Source organism: Dama dama, chromosome 23 (assembly GCF_033118175.1).
Source record: "Dama dama isolate Ldn47 chromosome 23, ASM3311817v1, whole genome shotgun sequence".
In the NCBI taxonomy this organism is placed as follows: Eukaryota; Metazoa; Chordata; class Mammalia; order Artiodactyla; family Cervidae; genus Dama; species Dama dama.
In genome coordinates, this window is record NC_083703.1 from 29321853 (window position 1) to 29342707 (window position 20855).

Genomic DNA, 20855 nt, shown 5'->3' on the forward strand with positions numbered 1-20855 from the left:
TCTCAGTCTGCAAGTATTATCCTGTATCACTCCACTTATCCTCCACCAACTGTCAGAATGATGCTCCTCTGGCTATGGAAGTCAAAAATGGCCACTTGTCTGCTTCAGAGGCTCCTGCTGCCTCAAAGAGGAAATCTTCCTAGCAAATCCTCAGGATTCCGGATGTGGGAGCCCCATCAGCCTCCTCTCCCACTATGTTCCAGCCCCAGAGGCGCCGTGTGCCTCTCCATCACACCATGCTCCTCTCCTTCATGGTGCTTTCATGCACACCTGTGTGTCTCCTCACCCCACTGGTCCATCTTCAATACCTCTGTCACCACCATAAAACACAGCTCCTTCTCCGTAAGCCCAGCCAATTCACCATCAACCCTCACATAGACCTGTCTTATCTGTAAGGTGCAATTACTACACCTCTCTATCTAACAGCCTGGCAGGACCTGAAGACCTGATGTGTGTCTTATCTCAGCACCCTGTGGCCTGCTTGGTGCATAGAGGGTATGCAAAACACATTTCTGAAGGAATGAAGAAATGAATGAATAGTGACTCTATGGCCTGGTTGTCCCTCAGTTAGTGATAGACTTGAGAATCCCAAATGCTTCCTTAGGGGACACAGAAGCATGCAACATTTTCAGTAACAACTCAGTTTGAATACAGTCAATATTCTGAATACATTCACTTGTTAACATTTTTAATTCACTGACCTGCATAAATTCAACCAATGAGAGTAAATTCTCTCATTCAAAGGGTGATTATTCACACATTTTGCTTCCCACTTTTCATTATTTTGAAGTCTCTTTTGGAGTCTTACAGGAATAGTTACAATTTATTGAACCCCTGTGCTGCATTTTGTATGTTTCACAAATATCAAGGCTACCTCACTACATCTAAAAACTTCATTAGCACCTCAATTAGAGAAACAAAGCAAGCTTAAACATATTAATAAATCGAACTGAACACATACCAATACTAGTTAGCACATTTTTCAAAAACATTCAGAGAGGGAGGAGCCAAGATGGCGGAGGAATAGGACAGGGAGACCACTTTCTCTCCTACAAATTCATCAAAAGAATAATTGAACACAGAGCAAACTTCACAAAACAACTTCTGATCGCTAGCTGAGGTCATCAGGTGCCCAGAAAAGCAACTCATTGTCTTCAAAAGGAGGTAGGAAAAAATATAAAAGATAAAAAGAGAGACAAAAGAGCTAAGGACGGAGATCCGTCCCAGGAAGGGAGTCTTAAAAGAGAAGTTTCCAAACACCAGGAAACCCTCGCACTGGCAGGTCTGGGGGAAGATTTTGAATCTCGGAGGGCAACCTGACTGGGAGGGGAACAATAAATAAAACCCACAGATTATGTGCCTAAAAGCAACTCCCAGCAGAAAAGTACCCCAGACGCCCGCATCCGCCACCAGCAAGTGGGGGCAGAACGGAGAGGAGCCGGCGGCATTGCTTAGGGTAAGGACCGGGCCTGAGTGCCCTGAGGACAATCGGAGGGAGCTTTTGTGAGTCACCAACTTAAACTGTGGGATAGCAAGAGAGAGAGAGATAATTAACTGGCCTGAACACACTGCTGGCCTTTCGCAGAACAAAGGGACCGAGCAAGTCCAGAGAAGAGCTCTCAGGCTGCGGACCGGCCCAGGCCCGCTGGAGGCAGAAGGCAGGGGGAAGGGGAAAAGGGCAGGCTCAGCCCCAAGGACCGCATCCCCTACCGCACTGCAAACAGGCCTCCAGTTTCTAATCAAAGACCTCCTGAGATTCTGGATGATCGACGTCCGCTGGGAGGGTCGCGGCGAGACACAGGGCGTAGGCACCCGACCGGCGCGGGCAGGGACTGGGGCTGGGGACGCGGAGGGCAGAAGGCGCAGGCACCCGACTGGCGCGGGCGGAAACTGAGACGGGGACGGCGGAGGGGAGAAGGCGCGCCGCACCCGGGGAGAGTGCGCCCGTCAAGCTTCTGGCTGCCTGAGCCGCTCTGACGGGGAAGGCACAAAAAGCAGGCGCAGCTTTTCCTTCCGCGCTTTTGTGGAACACCCGAGGGCTGGAACCACGCGCAGCGCAGGGCACGCTCCATATAGAACAGCCGGGAGCCTGAGCAGCGCAGATGGAGAAAGCAGCGTCAGCCCCTCACAGCAGCGCGACGGAACTAGCAACCTGAACAAGAGACCACCTCCGCCCGCCTGTGTCAGGGCAGAAATTAGGCACTGAAGAGACTGGCAAACAGAAGCCAAATAAACAAAGGGAACCGCTTCAGAAGGGACCAGTGCAACAGATTAAAATCCCTGTAGATAACACTGACTACACCGGAAGGGGCCTGTAGATGTCCAGAAGTGTAAGCAGGAACGAGGAGCTATCTGAAACTGAACCGAACCCACATTGACCGCAGCACCTCCAGAGAAATTCCTAGATATAGTTTTACTTTTTTTTTCTTTTAAGTAAGAAAAAAAAATTTTTTTTTCTTTTTTCTCTCTGTTATTTTCTTTTAAAATTCCCTATTACTCCCCCATTACTCCTTAACTTTCATTTTCATAGATTTTTACGATTTTTTTAATTAGGAAAAAATTTTTTTTCTTGTTTTTTTTTTTTCTTTTTCTCTTCTATTTTCTTTTTCTTTTTCTCTTATTTCCTTTTAAAGTCCTCTATTACTCCTCTACTACTCCTTAATTTTCATTTTCATTACACTATAACCTTACCAAAAAAAAAAAGAGAAGCCCTATTTTTAAACCAAGCTTCATATATATTTCTAAATTTTTTTGTGTGTTTTTGTTTTTGTTTTTAATATTGTATTTTTAAGAGTCTAACCTCTACTCTAGATTTTTAATCTTTGTTTTTCAGTATTATATGATATAAATTGTGGACATTTAAGAATCCAATATTCAGTTCCCATTTTTATTCAGGAGTGTGTTGATTACTCTCTCCCAATCTTGACTCTCTGTTTTCTACCTCAGAACACCTCTATTTCCTCCTTTCCCCTTCTCTTCCCAATCCAATTCTGTGAACCTTTGTGGGTGTCTGGGCTACGGAGAACACTCTGGGAACAGACAACTGCGTAGCTCTGTCTCTCTCCTCTTGAGTCCCCCTTTTTCTCCTCCTGCTCATCTCTATCTCCCTCCTCCCTCTCCTCTTCTTCATGTAACTCTGTGAACCTCTCTGGGTGTCCCTCACGGGGGAGAATCTTTTTGCCATTAACCTAGAAGTTTTATTATCAGTGTTGTATAGTTGGAGAAGTCTTGAGACTACTGGAAGAATAAAACTGAAATCCAGAGGCAGGAGAATTAAGCCCAAAACCTGAGAACACCAAAAATCTCCTGACTACATGGAACTTTAAGTAATAAGAGACCATCCAAAAGCCTCCTTACCTACACTGAAACCAACCACCACCCAAGAGCCAATAAGTTTTAGAGCAAGACATACCACGCAAATTCTCCAGCAACGCAGGAACATAGCCCTGAACGTCAACATACAGGCTGCCCAAGGTCACACCTAACACATAGACCCATCTCAAAACTCATTACTGGGCACTCCATTGCACTCCAGAGAGAAATCTAGTTCCACGCACCAGAACACCAACACAAGCTTCCCTAACCAGGAAACCTTGAGAAGCCAATCATCCAACCCCACCCACTAGGTAAAATCTCCACAATAAAAAGGAACCACAGACCTCCAGAATACAGAAAGCCCACTCCAGACACAGCAATCTAAACAAGATGAAAAGGCAAAGAAATACCCAACAGGTAAAGGAACATGAAAAATGCCCACCAAGTCAAACAAAAGAGGAGGAGATAGGGAATCTACCTGAAAAAGAATTTAGAATAATGATAATAAAAATGATCCAAAATCTTGAAAACAAAATGGAGTTACAGATAAATAGGCTGGAGACAAAGATTGAGAAGATGCAAGAAATGTTCAATAAAGACCTAGAAGAAATAAAAAAGAGTCAATTAAAAATGAATAATGCAATAAATGAGATCAAAAACACTCTGGAGGGAACCAAGAGTAGAATAATGGAGACAGAAGACAGGATAAGTGAGGTAGAAGATAAAATGGTGAAAATAAATGAAGCAGAGAGGAAAAAAGAAAAAAGAATCAAAAGAAATGAGGACAACCTCAGGGACCTCTGGGACAATGTGAAACGCCCCAACATTTGAATCATAGGAGTCCCAGAAGAAGACAAGAAGAAAGGCCATGAGAAAATACTCAAGGAGATAATAGCTGAAAACTTCCCTAAAATGGGGAAGGAAATAGCCACTCAAGTCCAAGAAACCCAGAGAGTCCCAAACAGGATAAACCCAAGGCGAAACACCCCAAGACACATATTAATCAAATTAACAAAGATCAAACACAAAGAACAAATATTAAAAGCAGCAAGGGAGAAACAACAAATAACACACAAAGGGATTCCCATAAGGATAACAGCTGATCTATCAATAAAAACCCTCCAGGCCAGAAGGGAATGGCAGGACGTACTGAAAGTAATGAAAGAGAATAACCTACAACCTAGATTACTGTACCCAGCAAGGATCTCATTCAGATATGAAGGAGAATTCAAAAGCTTTACAGACAAGCAAAAGCTGAGAATTCAGCACCACCAAACCAGTTCTTCAACAAATGCTAAAAGATCTTCTCTAGACAGGAAATGCAGAAAGGCTGTATAAACATGAACCCAAAACAACAAAGTAAATGGCAATGGGACCACACCTATCAATAATTACCTTAAATGTAAATGGGTTGAATGCCCCAACCAAAAGACAAAGATTGGCTGAATGGATACAAAAACAAGACCCCTATATATGCTGTCTACAAGAGACCCACCTCAAAACAAGAGACACATACAGACTAAAAGTGAAGGGCTGGAAAAAAATATTTCATGCAAACGGAGACCAAAAGAAAGCAGGAGTCGCAATACTCATATCAGATAAAATAGACTTTCAAATAAAGGATGTGAAAAGAGACAAAGAAGGACACTACATAATGATCAAAGAATCAATCCAAGAAGAAGATATAACAATTATAAATATAAATATATAACAATATAAACAGGAGCACCGCAATATGTACGGCAAACGCTAATGAGTATGAAAGAGGAAATTAATAGTAACACAATAGTGGGAGACTTTAATACCCCACTCACAACTATGGATAGATCAACTAAACAAAAAATTAACAAGGAAACACAAACCTTAAATGACACAATGGACCAGCTAGACCTAACTGATATCTATAGGACATTTCACCCCAAAACAATCAACTTCACCTTTTTCTCAAGTGCACACGGAACATTCTCCAGAATAGATCACATCCTGGGCCATAAATCTGGTCTTGGAAAATTCAAAAAAACTGAAATCATTCCAGTCATCTTTTCTGACCACAGTGCAGTAAGATTAGATCTCAATTACAGGAAAACAATTGTTAAAAATTCAAACATATGGAGGCTAAATAATACACTTCTGAATAACAACAAATCATAGAAGAAATCAAAAAAGAAATAAAAATATGCATAGAAATGAATGAAAATGAAAACACAACAACCCAAAATCTATGGGACACTGTAAAAGCAGTGCTAAGGGGAAGGTTTATAGCATTACAGGCTTACATCAAGAAACAAGAAAAAAGCCAAATAAATAACCTAACTCTACACCTAAAGCAATTAGAGAAGGAAGAAATGAAGAACCCCAGGGTTAGTAGAAGGAAAGAAATCTTAAAAATTAGGCCAGAAATAAATGCAAAAGAAACTAGAGACCATAGCAAAAATCAACAAAGCTAAAAGCTGGGTTTTTTGAAAAAATAAACAAAATTCACAAACCATTAGCAAGACTCATTAAGAAACAAAGAGAGAAGAACCAAATTAACAAAATTAGAAATGAAAATGGAGAGATCACAACAGACAACACTGAAATACAAAGGATCATAAGAGACTACTACCAGCAGCTCTATGCCAATAAAATGGACAACTTGGAAGAAATGGACAAATTCTTAGAAAAGCATAACTTTCCAAAACTGAACCAGGAAGAAATAGAAGATCTTAACAGACCCATCACAAGCAAGGAAATCAAAACTGTAATCAGAAATCTTCCAGCAAACAAAAGCCCAGGACCAGATGGCTTCACAGCTGAATTCTACCAAAAATTTAGAGAAGAGCTAACACCTATCTTACTCAAACTCTTCCAGAAAATTGCAGAAGATGGTAAACTTCCAAACTCATTCTATGAGGCCACCATCACCGTAATTCCAAAACCCAGACAAAGATGCCACAAAAAAAGAAAACTACAGGCCAATATCACTGATGAACATAGATGCAAAAATCCTTAACAAAATTCTAGCAAACAGAATCCAACAACATATTAAAAAGATCATATACCATGACCAAGTGGGCTTTATCCCAGGAATGCAAGGATTCTTTAATATCCACAAATCAATCAATGTAATACACCACATTAACAAATTGAAAGATAAAAACCATATGATTATCTCAATAGATGCAGAGAAAGCCTTTGACAAAATTCAACACTCATTTATGATTAAAACTCTCCAGAAAGCAGGAATAGAAGGAACATACCTCAACATAATAAAAGCTATATATGACAAACCCACAGCAAGCATCACCCTCAATGGTGAAAAAATTGAAAGCATTTCCCCTGAAATCAGGAACAAGACAAGGGTGCCCACTCTCACCACCACTATTCAACACAGTTTTGGAAGTTTTGGCCACAGCAATCAGAGCAGAAAAAGAAGTAAAAGGAATCCAGATAGGAAAAGAAGAAGTGAAACTCTCGCTGTTTGCAGATGACATGATCCTCTACATAGAAAACCCTAAAGACTCTACCAGAAAATTACTAGAGCTAATCAATGAATATAGTAAAGTTGCAGGATATAAAATTAACACACAGAAATGCCTTGCATTCCTATACACTAACAATGAGAAAACAGAAAGAGAAGTTAAGGAAACAATACCATTCACCATTGCAACAAAAAGAATAAAATACTTAGGAGTATATCTACCTAAAGAAACAAAAGACCTATACATAGAAAACTATAAAACACTGATGAAAGAAATCAAAGAGGACACAAACAGATGGAGAAACATACCGTGTTCATGGATTGGAAGAATCAATATTGTCAAAATGACTATTCTACCCAAAGCAATCTATAGATTCAATGCAATCCCTATCAAGCTACCAACGGTATTTTTCACAGAACTAGAACAAATAATTTCACAATTTGTATGGAAATACAAAAAAACCTCAAATAGCCAAAGTAATCTTGAGAAAGAAGAATGGAACTGGAGGAATCAACCTGTCTGACTTGAGACTCTATTACAAAGCCACAGTCATCAAGACAGTATGGTACTGGCACAAAGACAGAAATATAGATCACTGGAACAGAATAGAAAGCCCAGAGATAAATCCACGAACCTATGGACACATTATCTTCGACAAAGGAGGCAAGGATATACAATGGAAAAAAGACAACCTCTTTAACAAGTGGTGCTGGGAAAGCTGGTCAACCACTTGTAAAAGAATGAAACTAGAACACTTTCTAACACCATACACAAAAATACACTCAAAATGGATTAAAGATCTAAATGTAAGACCAGAAACTATAAAACTCCTAGAGGAGAACATAGGCAAAACACTCTCCGACATAAATCAAAGCAAGATCCTCTATGACCCACCTCCCAGAATATTGTAAATAAAAGCAAAAATAAACAAATGAGACCTAATGAAACTTAAAAGCTTTTGCACAACAAAGGAAACTATAAGTAAGGTGAAAAGACAGCCCTCAGATTGGGAGAAAATAATAGCAAATGAAGCAACAGACAAAGGATTAAATCTCAAAAATATACAAGCAACTCCTGAAGCTCAATTCCAGAAAAATAAATGACCCAATCAAAAAATGGGCCAAAGAACTAAACAGACATTTCTCCAAAGAAGACATACAGATGGCTAACAAACACATGAAAAGATGCTCAACATCACTCATCATCAGAAAAATGCAAATCAAAACCACAATGAGGTACCATTACACACCAGTCAGGATGGCTGCTATCCAAAAGTCTACAAGCAATAAATGCTGGAGAGGGTGTGGAGAAAAGGGAACCCTCTTACACTGTTGGTGGGAATGCAAACTAGTACAGCCACTATGGAGAACAGTGTGGAGATTTCTTAAAAAACTGGAAATAGAACTGCCATATGACCCAGCAATACCACTTCTGGGCATACACACCGAGGAAACCGGATCTGAAAGAGACACGTGCACCCCAATGTTCATTGCAGCACTGTTTATAATAGCCAGGACATGGAAGCAACCTAGATGCCCATCAGCAGATGAATGGATAAGGAAGCTGTGGTACATATACACCATGGAATATTACTCAGCTGTTAAAAAGAATTCATTTGAACCAGTTCTAATGAGATGGATGAAACTGGAGCCCATTATACAGAGTGAAGTAAGCCAGAAAGATAAAGAACATTACAGCATACGAACACATATATATGGAATTTAGAAAGATGGTAATGATAACCCTATATGCAAAACAGAAAAAGAGACACAGATGTACAGAACAGACTTTTGGACTCTGTGGGAGAAGGCGAGGGTGGGAGGTTTCGAGAGAACAGCATGAATATTATCTATAGTGAAACAGATCACCAGCCCAGATGGGATGCATGAGACAAGTGCTCGGGCCTGGTGCACTGGGAAGACCCAGAGGAATCGGGTGGAGAGGGAGATGGGAGGGGGGCATCGGGATGGGGAATACATGTAACTCCATGGCTGATTCATGTCAATGTATGACAAAACCCACTGCAATGTTGTGAAGTAATTAGCCTCCAACTAATAAAAATAAATGAAAAAAATAAAAAATAAAAGCTAACCTTGTAGTTAAGTGAAAAAAAATAAAATAAAAATAAAATAAAAAAAAAACATTCAGAGGGAGAGAAGAGTTCAGCCATGGGATTTTAATGAATTCCACTGTAGACTCTGTTGTCCAAGCTGGCCTTGGTCTCCACCAGTGGGGCAAGTGAGAGATGCATATATTGTTACTAGGATTGGGTTAAAGGATCTAGGAGTCTTTGTGGCTCTTGCAAGCAGTAAAAATAGCCAAGCAGATGGTACAGAGGGGACAGTCAATGTACAAATGAACTTATTTATAAAACAGAGGCAGACTCAGACTGAAGAGAACAAACTTAAGGTTGCCATTGGGAAAGAGTGGGGGGAAGGGAGAGTTACAGAGTCTGGGATAGGCAGGTGTACACTGCTATATCTAAAATGGATAACCAACAAGGTCCTACTGTATAGCACATTGAACTCTGCTCAGTGTTATGTGGCAGCCTGGATGGGAGGGGAGTTTGGGGGAGAATGGATACATGTACATGTATGGCTGAGTCACTCTGCCATTTACCTGAAACTTTCACAATGTTGTTAAACAGCTAGACTCCAATATAAACTAAAAAGTTTAAAAAATAAAAAGAAGAAAGGAGTAAAGAGAAAATTCAAGAAAAAGCACAGAAATTTATAAAGGTTATAAGAGAAAGAGGTAAAAAAGAAACAGAAAGTTAAGAGTGTTTGAAGAAGTACAGACCCAGTGACTGAGAAAGACAAAGAAAAAATAAGAACGCAGAGTCCAAATCATGTCTTGCAGCAGGAAATTGGAGGGGTTTTGAAAATAGTCACAGAACAATTGTCCCTGGAACAGCCAGGTTCCTTCTGAATTGTCCCCAAGGAAGAATTCCTCCATCACAGGCTCAGGATCTTTTCATAGAACTTAACTGACTTACTGATCAATTGAGTGAAAATCCTCCTCAACACAGAGCCACTTTTTCTCTATCAGTTTAATGAGAAGCTGACTAAGGGCAGATGTCCACCGGATAGACTACAATAAGCTCGGATGTGTAGCGTGGATTTCAGTCCTGCTCGTGGATAAAGCAGCTTGGAAAGCATTCTGCAGTGACATAATGAACTCATACGGCTTTCTCCCTCCAAAACCAAAAGCAAGTGTGGTTTTGATAGACTTTTAATCTGTATCTCAGGGTCTGATTCGCATACTGTCTCCCCATTTTCTTCTCTGCCTGGAGGAGCTGAATGACAGCTTTCGCCTCAGAGACATTTTTTCCATTATAATTTTTCAATTTGTTCTGGTCTGAAAAATGTGTAGAAATGAAAACAGAGAAAATCCAAGTCCTGTGTCCCCTTCAAACATTCTGTTTTGGCTTCACCGTGACTCTATATACTCTGTTAAGCTTCCCTTTCTTTTTTGGCAAGTGGTCTTATTTCTTCCAGATTTCTGATCGCTTCTAACATGCCAGAAAATATTTACTGGATTGGCAGGCAAGCCTCTCATGCTTCTTTATTTTTCACCTCTTTTTGACCTACGATCTCTTCTTTTAGGTTCCCCCATCCCTTTCTAAAAAAACAAAAAAGAAAACCTTTGGGAAAACTCAGATTAGCCTCAGGATTCAAGAGAGACACTCCTTCACATTCCCATTAGCACAGCATCCCAAAGAATGAAGGGCCAGAATGGTCTGTCAGAGTCCTATTGTTCATCTGCTCTGGGTAAGCTGACCTAGTCTTCTTGTTCTATATGTGCTAAGTCGCTTCAGTCATGTCTGACTCTTTGTGACCCCATGGACTGTAGCCCACCAGTCTCCTCTGTCCATGGAATTCTTCAGGCAAGAATACTGGAGTGGGTTGTTATGCCCTCCTCCAGGGGATCTTCCCAACCCAGGGATCAAACTCGCATCTCCTGTGTTTCTTGCATTGGCAGGCAGGTTCTTTACCACTAGCGCCACCTGGAAATCTCCTAGTCTTCTTACCTTAAATAATTTTACAGCTTCCGTTTCCTTAGTGACAGGAAGGAAAAGTATTTGCCCAGAGAAGGCAGACTGGATGAGTTTGGAGTAGTTTGTATACACCCCACTTATCAGGAGACTGGGGAGCCCAGAGGCCCCGAGGGTTCACGGCGACAATTTTTGTCACTTCTCAGCCTGTTCCTCCCTCCACCGGAGCACCATTGGCCCACCAAGGAGAGCATGCTTACCTTCCTGGGCTTGACTTTATCATGGTAGTCATACTGGAAGATGCCTTTGTAGCTCAGGCCCAGCCACCACGGTATCCCCTGCTTGTCCTAGGACATCAAAAGGAGCACGGGTAAGCGGGACCAAAGGAGAGAAACACGAGCCAAGAGATCTGCTTCATCTGAAGACAAAGGGAAAAGCAAATTCTTTGAAAGGGATGGAGCCCGCCTCTCTACGATTTACCTTGACAGGTGTGCCCTGCCATCAAAGTGATGTGACTTGGAAAGTGCTCTGGGCTGGGGACCCAGCTCCACTCCTAACCAGCAGCATAGCTGTGGTTGTCTCCCCCATTCTGAGTCAAAAGCAGATGCATTGTTCTCTGTTCTCCTTCGAAGACTTTAGGTTTTCAGCGCTGCCCACCTCCTCCCCCCACCCCCCCAACTAAGGAAAATCTGAGAGATGCTGAGCACTGACAAAATGACCTTCTGAGCCGAGAAACTGTCATTGGCTGTCAGAGCTGGAAGGAACCATGGAAACTATGAAAGGTGACCCCCCCCTAAAAATTTTGCCTTAAAAGATTTTTTTTTTTTACAGCAGTTTTAGGTTCATGGCAAAATTGAGAGGAAGGTACAAAGATTTCCCATATATTCTCGTCCCTACACGTGTACAGCCTCCCCTATCAATAACATCCCACACTGGAATGGTACTTTTGTAGTAACTGATGAACCTACACTGACCCATCTCAATCACCCAGAGTCCATAGCTTCCCTCAGGATCCATTCTTAGATTGTACATTCCATAGGTCTGGACAAATGTGTATAGATATGTATCAATCATATAGTGTTGCACAGAGTATTTTCATTGCTCTAAAAATCCTGTGTGTTCTATCTATTCATCCCAGGTTCTGGCAACCAGGTTTGTCTTTTCCAGGATGTCATTTAGTTGGAATCATACAATATGCAGCCTTTTCAGATTGACTTCTTTCACTTAGTAATATGCATTTAAGACTCCTCTAATTTTTAAAAACAATTTTTTTGGAGTAGGGTTGATTTATAACATTGTGTTAGTTTCTTCTGTATAGCAAAGTGAATCAGTTATACATAGATCAACTCCTCTTCTTTTTTCTTAAGTTGGGCATCTCTTTCTTATGTTAGCTATTTTTTTTTTGATGTAGACCATTTTTACAGTCTTTATTGAATTTGTTATAATGTTGCTTCTGTCTCATGTTCTGGCCCTTTGGCTCCAAGGCACGTGGGATTCTAGATCCCTGACCAGGGATCAAACCAGCACCCTCTGCATTGGAAGGGAAAGCCTTAACCACTGGACCACCAGGGAAGTCCCAGACTCCATGCAAATGTTGTGTCCTACTGTACTCAGGACCCTCTCTTTCCCCCCGCTCCCAGCAGGCTGATGGCAGTGCAGGGCGAGCAGGTGCTTCCCAATGCGTCCTGCTCACTTACGAGGACAGTGGCTTCCAGGCTGGCCTGGGTGACTCAGGCTACAGGACAAAGTAACAAAATTGAAGCCTAGACACTCCGGGGGCAGAATGAGAAACGCCAAGACCCTCTGTTTATTCCTTTAACAGAGACCTCTGGCCCCTAGATGGTAAATCTCCATTCAAGTAGGGTGATTGTTAACGAGACGATCCCAAATGCTAGGAATTGGCAGTGGGCATATCAAGCAGCCTTTCCCTGGATTTGTTCTAATTGCCACATGGATGAATGACCTAATAGAGCCCACGGTGGACGTCCTGAAAGCTCAAAGTTGGCTTCAGGGTTTTGCGGGGCATGAGTCTGTGCTTCAAGGTAAGCACAAAGGTAAAAAGCAAAAGAACTACATTTAAAATTTTTAGAACAGCTTCTAAATTTCTATAACGGTATAAAACTCCCGTCTCTGGAAAGTGCCCATGTCACTGCACTGGTTTTGAAGAACAGAACAAGAGGACAGATGAAAGCCACTGTGGTTCCAGATTGTTGAGGCAAGAGGTATTATCACACCGAGACACGTGGCATCTGTGAAATTTACAAGGAAGGCCACCAAACAGTGAGTCTCGATATAGTTGCTTAGGCTCTTTCTCCAAATAAGTGGGAGAGCAATCCCGCAAGCTTGAGAGTCCAAAAGTCAAACACACAGGCACACCCGGCACCTGGAGATTCACGAGGTCTATTTCTGGTCTCTCACAAACAGCAAAGTAGCATATTTCCAAAATTTTATTGGATGGCAGATAGCATGTATATCAGAGGTTGTCCTTTCATCAAGTTCTAGGGCTGACGAGGAAACAGAATTCAGGTTTACACTGTGTTCGTAAAACCCAGATGAAGTTCCACCTGAAAGCCTTTCCATCTAGGTATCTCAACCTATCTCAATAGTCTTCTAATACTTAGAAAATTTTTGTGGAGTAGTTGGAGAAGCAGATTTATTAATCTCTATTTTATTTGTTTATTTTATTATATATATACACACGTATATTATCTTTATTCATTTATTTCTGGCTGTGCTGGGTCTTCGCTGCTTCTCGGGATTTTTCCCTAGTTGTGACGAGCAGGGGCTACTCCCTAGTTGTGGTGTGCCAGCTTCTCAGCGTGGTGGCTTCTCTTATTGGGAGGCACAGGATCCAGGGTGCTTTAGCTTCAGTAGCTGTGGCATATGCACTCAGTAGTTGCAGTTCCCAGGCTCCAGAGCACTGGCTCAGTAGTTGTGACACATAGGATTAGTTGCTCCACGGCATGTGGGATCTTCCCAGACCAGGGATTGAACCTGTGTCTTCTGCACTGGTAGGCAAATTCTTTACCACAGAGCCACCAAGGAAGCCTCTATTTATTTTCAATATATATTTATTTATTTAGCTGGGTCAGGTCTTAGTTGCAGCACGTGGTTGTCATGTGGGATCTTTCATTGTGGAGCTTGAGCTAAGCAGTTACAGTGCAGGGGCTTCTGGAGCTGTGGTGTATGAGCTTAATTGCTCTGTGGCATGTGGGATCTTAGTTCCCTGACCAGGGATTGAACCTGTATCTCCTGCCTTGCAAGGTGTTTCCTCAGCCACTGGACACCAGGGAAATCCCTTCATCTCTCTTTTAATTACGAGCAGCAGAGGTGAGATCATGCTTAGAACAAACAGCAAATCAGAGAATGGAATGGAGTCAGGGATTCCTGAATTACTGGCTCCATTCATGAATTCAGACCTCTCTGCTAAACAGCACCGTGGAATATTTCCACAAGTGACAGAGAGACTCACAGTTTGATTTCTGTGATATGCCTCTTGTAATAATGTCAGGACTAATGCTGGGTCCTCCTATTTCCTTTATGGTAGCAAGATAGCAAAATGGACATGGGTTCTAGACTCAGTCACAGTGTAAGAGTTGAACCCTGGCACCCAGCAGGGGGGATTTTGAATCTTTTTTTCATGATCAATTCAATTTCCTTTTGGGGAGTTGACTGCCCACTGATTTCAGGGGCCATATACCCGGGCAGAGCGGTACAGGGATTGTCTCCTTAGATGATTCATACTTTTCATGTGGGACAGAATTTAGCTCAGAAGGCCAGGTCATATTTCTCATGACAAGACTATAGCTTAGACTTGAGAAAGACAGGGATGACTGCCATGGTTCTGAGTTCTGTGCATCATGGTGAAGAGAGATGAAGAGCTTTCATTGGTGGAAAGGGTGTTGGAAGGATATCAGGAAGAACTGAACCACTGTAGGCTGTGATAGATCTGGAGATGAGCTGCTGGGTGGGACTGGAGTCCCCACATATGCCTCAAAACTGGGCTCCACAAATATCACTCTGATATCTGTTCCCATCATGGAAATATATACATCCAACTACTCAATTCAATTCTCAATAAAGGCACTTGGTAAATATTTGCTGAGCACCTACTATATGCCAGGCACTATGCCAGATTCTGCTGGATTCCAGGAATATATAACAGAATACAACACAGTCTTTGTTATCAGAAGGCTGCAGTTTGGAGGAAGATACAGGCCATTAAATGCACACCAAGGATGTGCAAAATGCCATTGACACAATAATGAATGAAACACGGCACACTCTGATCTAAAAGAATTAAAGATATAGTCAGGTGGGGCTTCCCTGGTTGTCTAGTGGTTAAGAATCCACCTTGCAATGCAAGAGATACTAGTTCAATCCCTGATGCAGGAACATCCCACATATCACGGAGCAACTAAGCCTGTGTGCCACAACTACTGAAGCTTGAGTGCCTAGAGCCAGTGCTCTGCAACAAGAGGCCACCACAATGAGATGGCCAAGCACCACAACGAAGAGCAGCCACCACTCACTGCAACTGGAGAAAGCCTGCATGTAGCAACAAAGACCAGTCACAAACAAAAAACAAAGTAAATAAATAAATCTTTATAAAAAATACAGTCAGGTAGAAACACGGGGAAGGAAATTGGCAGAAGAGCCTGAGAATATTGGGTTGCTTGGTGGGACTGTCTTGAGTTCCGAAGGGTTTTCTGTTCCTTTTGTCCAGACTTGGGGCAATGACTTTGATAAACTTCATGTTGGGGTAAATGAAGGGAAACGAAGTTATCCTTTCTCAGGATAGAAAAAGGAGCCTGGGAACATCATTATCCATTATTGCAAAGAAGGGATCCCAGTCTTGGACATTATGTATCAAATGTAAAAGAATTTACAATGGGGCCAGTGTCACATTGGACCTGCCATCAGCATATTTAAGAAGATAGAGGCTGTTGATTGCTCAACCCATAGTCCCACTTCTCCTATTTGGCTGCCTACGTGGCATTTGACCACCAAGAGAAACATTGTTGATTCTGCTTAAGTTTTTGTTCTCTATAGTTCCTTGGAATCTTCCTACTGAGAGGCTCTGTGGTCCTGATCTCCAGGATTCTTCTGAGAATTGAAAGGAATTAGGCATTTATCACACCCACTTCACAAAAGTGAAAGTGAATTTTGGAGAGTCTCTGAATCAAGTCTTACTACACGGGGGCGGGGGGGGGGGGGCGGTGTTCCATGGTCCCAACTCCCCCAGCATGCGATCTCCCTGACTGAGTCCTCCCCAAACCCCAAAAAACTTCACTAAGATTAAAAAGAAAGAAATGAGAATCTTTTTAAGGGCATGTTGGCAATGTTTACCAAATGAGCTCACTTACCTTCACTGCGTAATAGTGAACCCCATAGGTTGGGAGAGACTCTACGATGCTCATGTAGCTGTTAAAACAAAACAAAACAACACACACATGCACACACATGGTTATTTAGCAGAACTGGTATCATACACACATTGGTGTCTGCGTGTACATGATAAAGTTCTCAGAATGGTAATTACTTGAAAATTAAATGGAACCACCACCCACTGGAGTCTCTCCCAGAAGAACTGAACAATCCTGACATTTTCTATGTGAACATACACACAACCTCATCAGCACTGGGAGGGGCGGGGTACTTACTTGACGATGGCTTGGCCTCTGGTCTGGCCGTTGAGTTTCTTGTAGTGCTCGATGACCCGGTCCTCACTAGAACAAGAGGAAAAAGGAGTCTCTACCTCAGTCTCCAGGTGACGGCCCTGAGCCCTCCTCATGAAAAGACCATCAGCCCCACATCCTCACGAGCGGCTCCAAGAAGCCAACAGCTCCTGGAAGAATGATTTGTCCTGGAAGCAGCATTTTGGAACCCAGAGGAAGTGAGATGTCCAGGGCAACGGAAGTTCCAAAAGAGTCCACTTTCCCCTTAGAGGACTCACTTCTCTTTGTCTTGAGTTTAGCTCAGGTTTGGGGGATCAGACTCCTTGTGGGAGCAGAGGATGAAAGGAGCACACATCCCAGTGGGGAGGGATGCAGGATGAGGACAGGGAGACGGCCACTGCCGGAGGTCCACGTGGACATTCCTGGCAACCTCCATCGGGTCCTCCTCCCCCTCCTCACCTCCTCAGTTCCATCTGCCCAGGCAGGGGGAAGCAGGTGTTGACCTCGACAAGACATTCATGGCCTCTCTACCCTGTTAGCAGTTAAGAATTGAGGGTGTCTAAGGAGGATGGGAAAGTTCAGGAATTTGGGGCTGGTTAACACAAATCATAGAGCAATAAAAGGCCCACAGAAGCACTGTGAGACAAGAAGGCAGCCATCGGAAGCCAGATGGGGACCCGGTAACCTTCTGAAATCTCAGGTCTAACACAGCGAGATGTTAGCTTGCTCCTTGAGGGGCATGGGGGCCTCACCCTCCTGTGACGAGGCAGACAGTGTGAAGGGCCTCCCTGGGAAGTGACCCTGTACCCCGATGCCTTTGGAAATGCCAAGCCCAACTCAAGAACCACATTCCACCTGCTGGGAGGTCAAGTCCAAAAGCTTGGCCTCTGAGACCTTGGAACCTTCTTCCTCAGGCCTCCACCTTACTCTTCCTCCCCACAGCCTGTGGACTCCACAATGGGAGGTAATTCCAGGGATGAACCCTCAAGACCTCCTCAGTCGAACTTTACAAGCTATGATTCATTTATTATCCCAGAGCGGATCGAAAGCCTTCTTTCACCCACCTCTTATTAGTGAGGTCACTTCTGGGGAGGGGAGCACACATTCTGTATGTTCATTACCTAGTACTTGGGGGTAGTTTATTTTTCTTCTAGTTACTCTCTTAATCTTCTGTGAATATCTCTGCATGTTAGTATTCTGAAATTTGACTTGTGCAAGATTGGCCCCTGGCAGGAAAGTGTCTTTCCTGATGTCCCAGATGGGGAATGACTGGCTACGAGGGGCCTTTGTCTAGCTGAGAGTCCAGTCTACGGGGTCCGAGCACTCTCTGTTCAGAAAGGGGCAGATGCAGCCATGTTTCTCCCCAGCTCCCACACACCTCACACCATGGTAGCTCTGCATCGAAGGGGACAAGGCCCTCTCCTGACAGAAAATTCTCCACAAGTGTCCTTGCTGGGGTGGACGCCAGCCTCACAGACCATCAGAGTGGGGTCAGGACATTCTGGGGTCACCCTTCCAGCTTCCTCTCCAGCTGCCTGCTGAATCAAGAGCTGGGTGGGCACACGATGATGTAGCATTTAGGGAGGTTGACCCTCAGATCTGGGGTCAAGCCACACAGTATAGCTACAAGCCTGCTTCCTTTGTAGAGTCGCAAAGAGGGTCCCTGGCTCCCTAGGCTGGGATGGGGGTTGGAATTCAACATAGCGCTATAGTGGTGAACACCAGCGCAGCTCAGGAAAGACACCAGCGGGGTCAGAAACACCGGCAGGCAGCTGTGCAGCTGTTCACAAAATAAATGGCCTGACCCTTGGGGCCTCACTGAGCCTGACAGCTGCAGGGATCTGCCACCCCCACCCTCTCCCGCCTAGTTTCTCCTGCTGTCTCAGACCCTCTGCGAGGCCTCAGTATCTTCCTGCTTCCTTGGCTTTCCCCTCTCTGTCTGTCCCAGTGGAAACACCGTGGGCAGGCATGTGACGCCCTGCTTCCCGGGATCCCCGTCCCTCCATGGGGACTGACAGATGATCATGGCACCAACTACCCCTCCATGGGATTATTATCAGAGACCCACCAGCCAGAGGAAATGGAATCCCCAAACACCATTTGGAGGACATGGTGTTACATGAAGCAAAAAGGCAAGTGACCCAGCCTGATGGTGCCCCCAGGCAGGGACTGGGTCGTGCTGTTAAGGTCAATATCATCTCTGCATGCAGGGAACGCAGAAACAAGGCAATGGCCACAGGGCTCCCTGTCTTGGAGGAGCCGTCGGCCTGCAGGGGCCAGTGATTTCAGAGTAAAGGAAGACATCCCCTCGCGCCCTGTCTGGGTGTATTTGTGGTCCTGCATCAAGAGAAGCCAGGTCAGGGCCCTGATGCTGCCTTGACCCAGGGCCCTGGGCACTGTGTGACTCGATGCCACCCTCCCATAAGGAGATCATGCAGGGTGAGAAGTCCAAACCCATGGTACGCTTGGGGAAAATGAGCAGAAAGGATTACTGGGTGATGGCTTGGCATTATTGTGCACCGCTCACAACTTTCTAACTGCATTACGTGCTTGTTTATTAATATTCCTCTCTTAATTACAGTCTGGATTTGGCTGGAATGGTTAGTTCCATTTTACAGATGGAAAATCAAGGCAGCAGAGCTTCCTGGACTGTCATTACCCCACAGCTCAGAGACATGGCTGGGATCCTAAATTACTGTTCTGCTCACTAGGCTGTAATGCCTTCCCTGGCTAGTGCGGACAGGATCCCTATGGCTTATTTAGGCCTGAAGGTTCTCCACTGCATCTGTGTGTGGGGGCGCCTTTTTTTTTCTTTTAAGCTATGCATCATGACAATGGTTCATGCCACTGGCTTGTTTGTGTACAAGCTGAGCTGTAGAACCTGGGGGCACCTGCTTCAAAAGCATCCCTCCCTCTGTCCTGTCATCCTCCTAGGACATTTAGATAGTAACATTTGCCTCTGGGTCCAAATGAGACCTGGGGAAAGTGTGGGCCTGGTCACAGAGATGCAGGGCTGTTCTGGCAGGACAGCTAGAGACATGGACGAGGATGAAGCTGTTCATACTGACAAAAGAGAGAGTACCAGCGTGAAGGAAGGAGTCATGGGTCAGTGATGACGTTTGCGCACAGAGCAGCTATGGAGATAACAGAAGAAAACCCAGAGACAGGAAGGAGAGAGAGAAAAGGGGTTCACGGCTCTGAAATGAGCAGCCAGGGTATAAACAACATTTGGAAACATACAAATGAGATAACTGAGGGATTCATTAGGCTCAAAGCAACTCCAGACAAGCCAGCAACATTACAACCTCTGCCGGCAAATACATTTCACCAGGTAGGAACTACCAGTTTTGTGAATTATCTCCTTGCAGCTCCAGTCCCTTCATCACTGGTTTCCTGAAAATAAACCGCTGGGAGGACAAAGAAGGAAGCCTAAGGAGCACAGGGAGCATAAGGAACTGGGGAGAGGGCAATTTGGTTCCACAAAAAAGGAAACAAGAGTGCCATCGGGGGTGTTTGTATGTGCACGCTGCCAGGCTGGAAGTTTGGAAACTGACACATGCAAAGTCTGTGTGTGTTAAACCAATCTTGTTCTTTGAAGGCAAATTATAAGGCCCTGAGCACTGTTTAAAAGACTAGCAACAAACAGTTCAGAGAAATGAAACCGAGAATGCCATCACACAGGTGGAAGCTGACAGACTCAGGGTTCAGCCGTTTTATTTCCTGTCCAGCTGCCCCATCACTTGGTCTCTTGGCAAGACATGATTTACGTCCTAGAGTTTCATCCTGCTAATGCCCTCCACAGTAAGACACACCCCATCCCAGCCAAAGGAATCCCCTAAAGCCACCCGGATGACTGAACAACTAGTTTGGCAATGGGAAAGGTGTCTAGACAAGATAAAATGTTCTTAAACTGTAAACTTCATAAAGTGTATTAAGAGAAATGCTGAAAAGTCATATGTTATAATGCAACAACATTGACTTGTTCTGTGATTTTTATCTTATTATTTTAAAATAAAAGCCCTTACAAAAGCCTAACAAAAAGTGCTTTTGGTTACAGAGTCATAAGAATGATTAGGGAAGTGGCGTTTTTCTTTCAAAGGATGGTGGTTGGGGCTTGCTGGCCCTACAGTATTTCAACACACTACCCAGCCATGCAAACCCCACTCCACTGTGACCTGAACCACAATCTGGGAACGGTTCAAATGCCCGATTCATTGAGAATCAGTAGTGTAGGGCCTAACAGATGAACTATGGTGTAATGTTACACGGCAGCTACATCGGGAGATATGAAACATTGTGGGAAAAGAAAAGAATCAACCTCCCTCTTCTGCAAAGAAGAAACCCCTCTCATCCTCCCACATCTCAAAACCCCACACATGCTGTCATCAAATGACAAGGATCCCAAAG

At 43.7% G+C, this 20855-nt stretch overlaps 1 protein-coding gene across 6 annotated transcripts in view; it reads right to left on the reverse strand.

The window, feature by feature from the left end:
• Positions 1 to 20855, reverse strand: part of FRMD4A (FERM domain containing 4A) — a 666577-nt gene that overhangs the window by 91656 nt on the left and 554066 nt on the right. For all 6 annotated transcript variants that reach the window (XM_061126256.1, XM_061126255.1, XM_061126254.1 and 3 more), the window contains exons 9-11: positions 16434 to 16499; positions 16137 to 16194; positions 11031 to 11117 (exon numbers count right to left, since the gene is read on the reverse strand). In XM_061126256.1, the coding sequence (XP_060982239.1) occupies positions 11031 to 11117; positions 16137 to 16194; positions 16434 to 16499 (211 nt within the window). The remainder of the gene's footprint in view (positions 1 to 11030; positions 11118 to 16136; positions 16195 to 16433; positions 16500 to 20855) is intronic.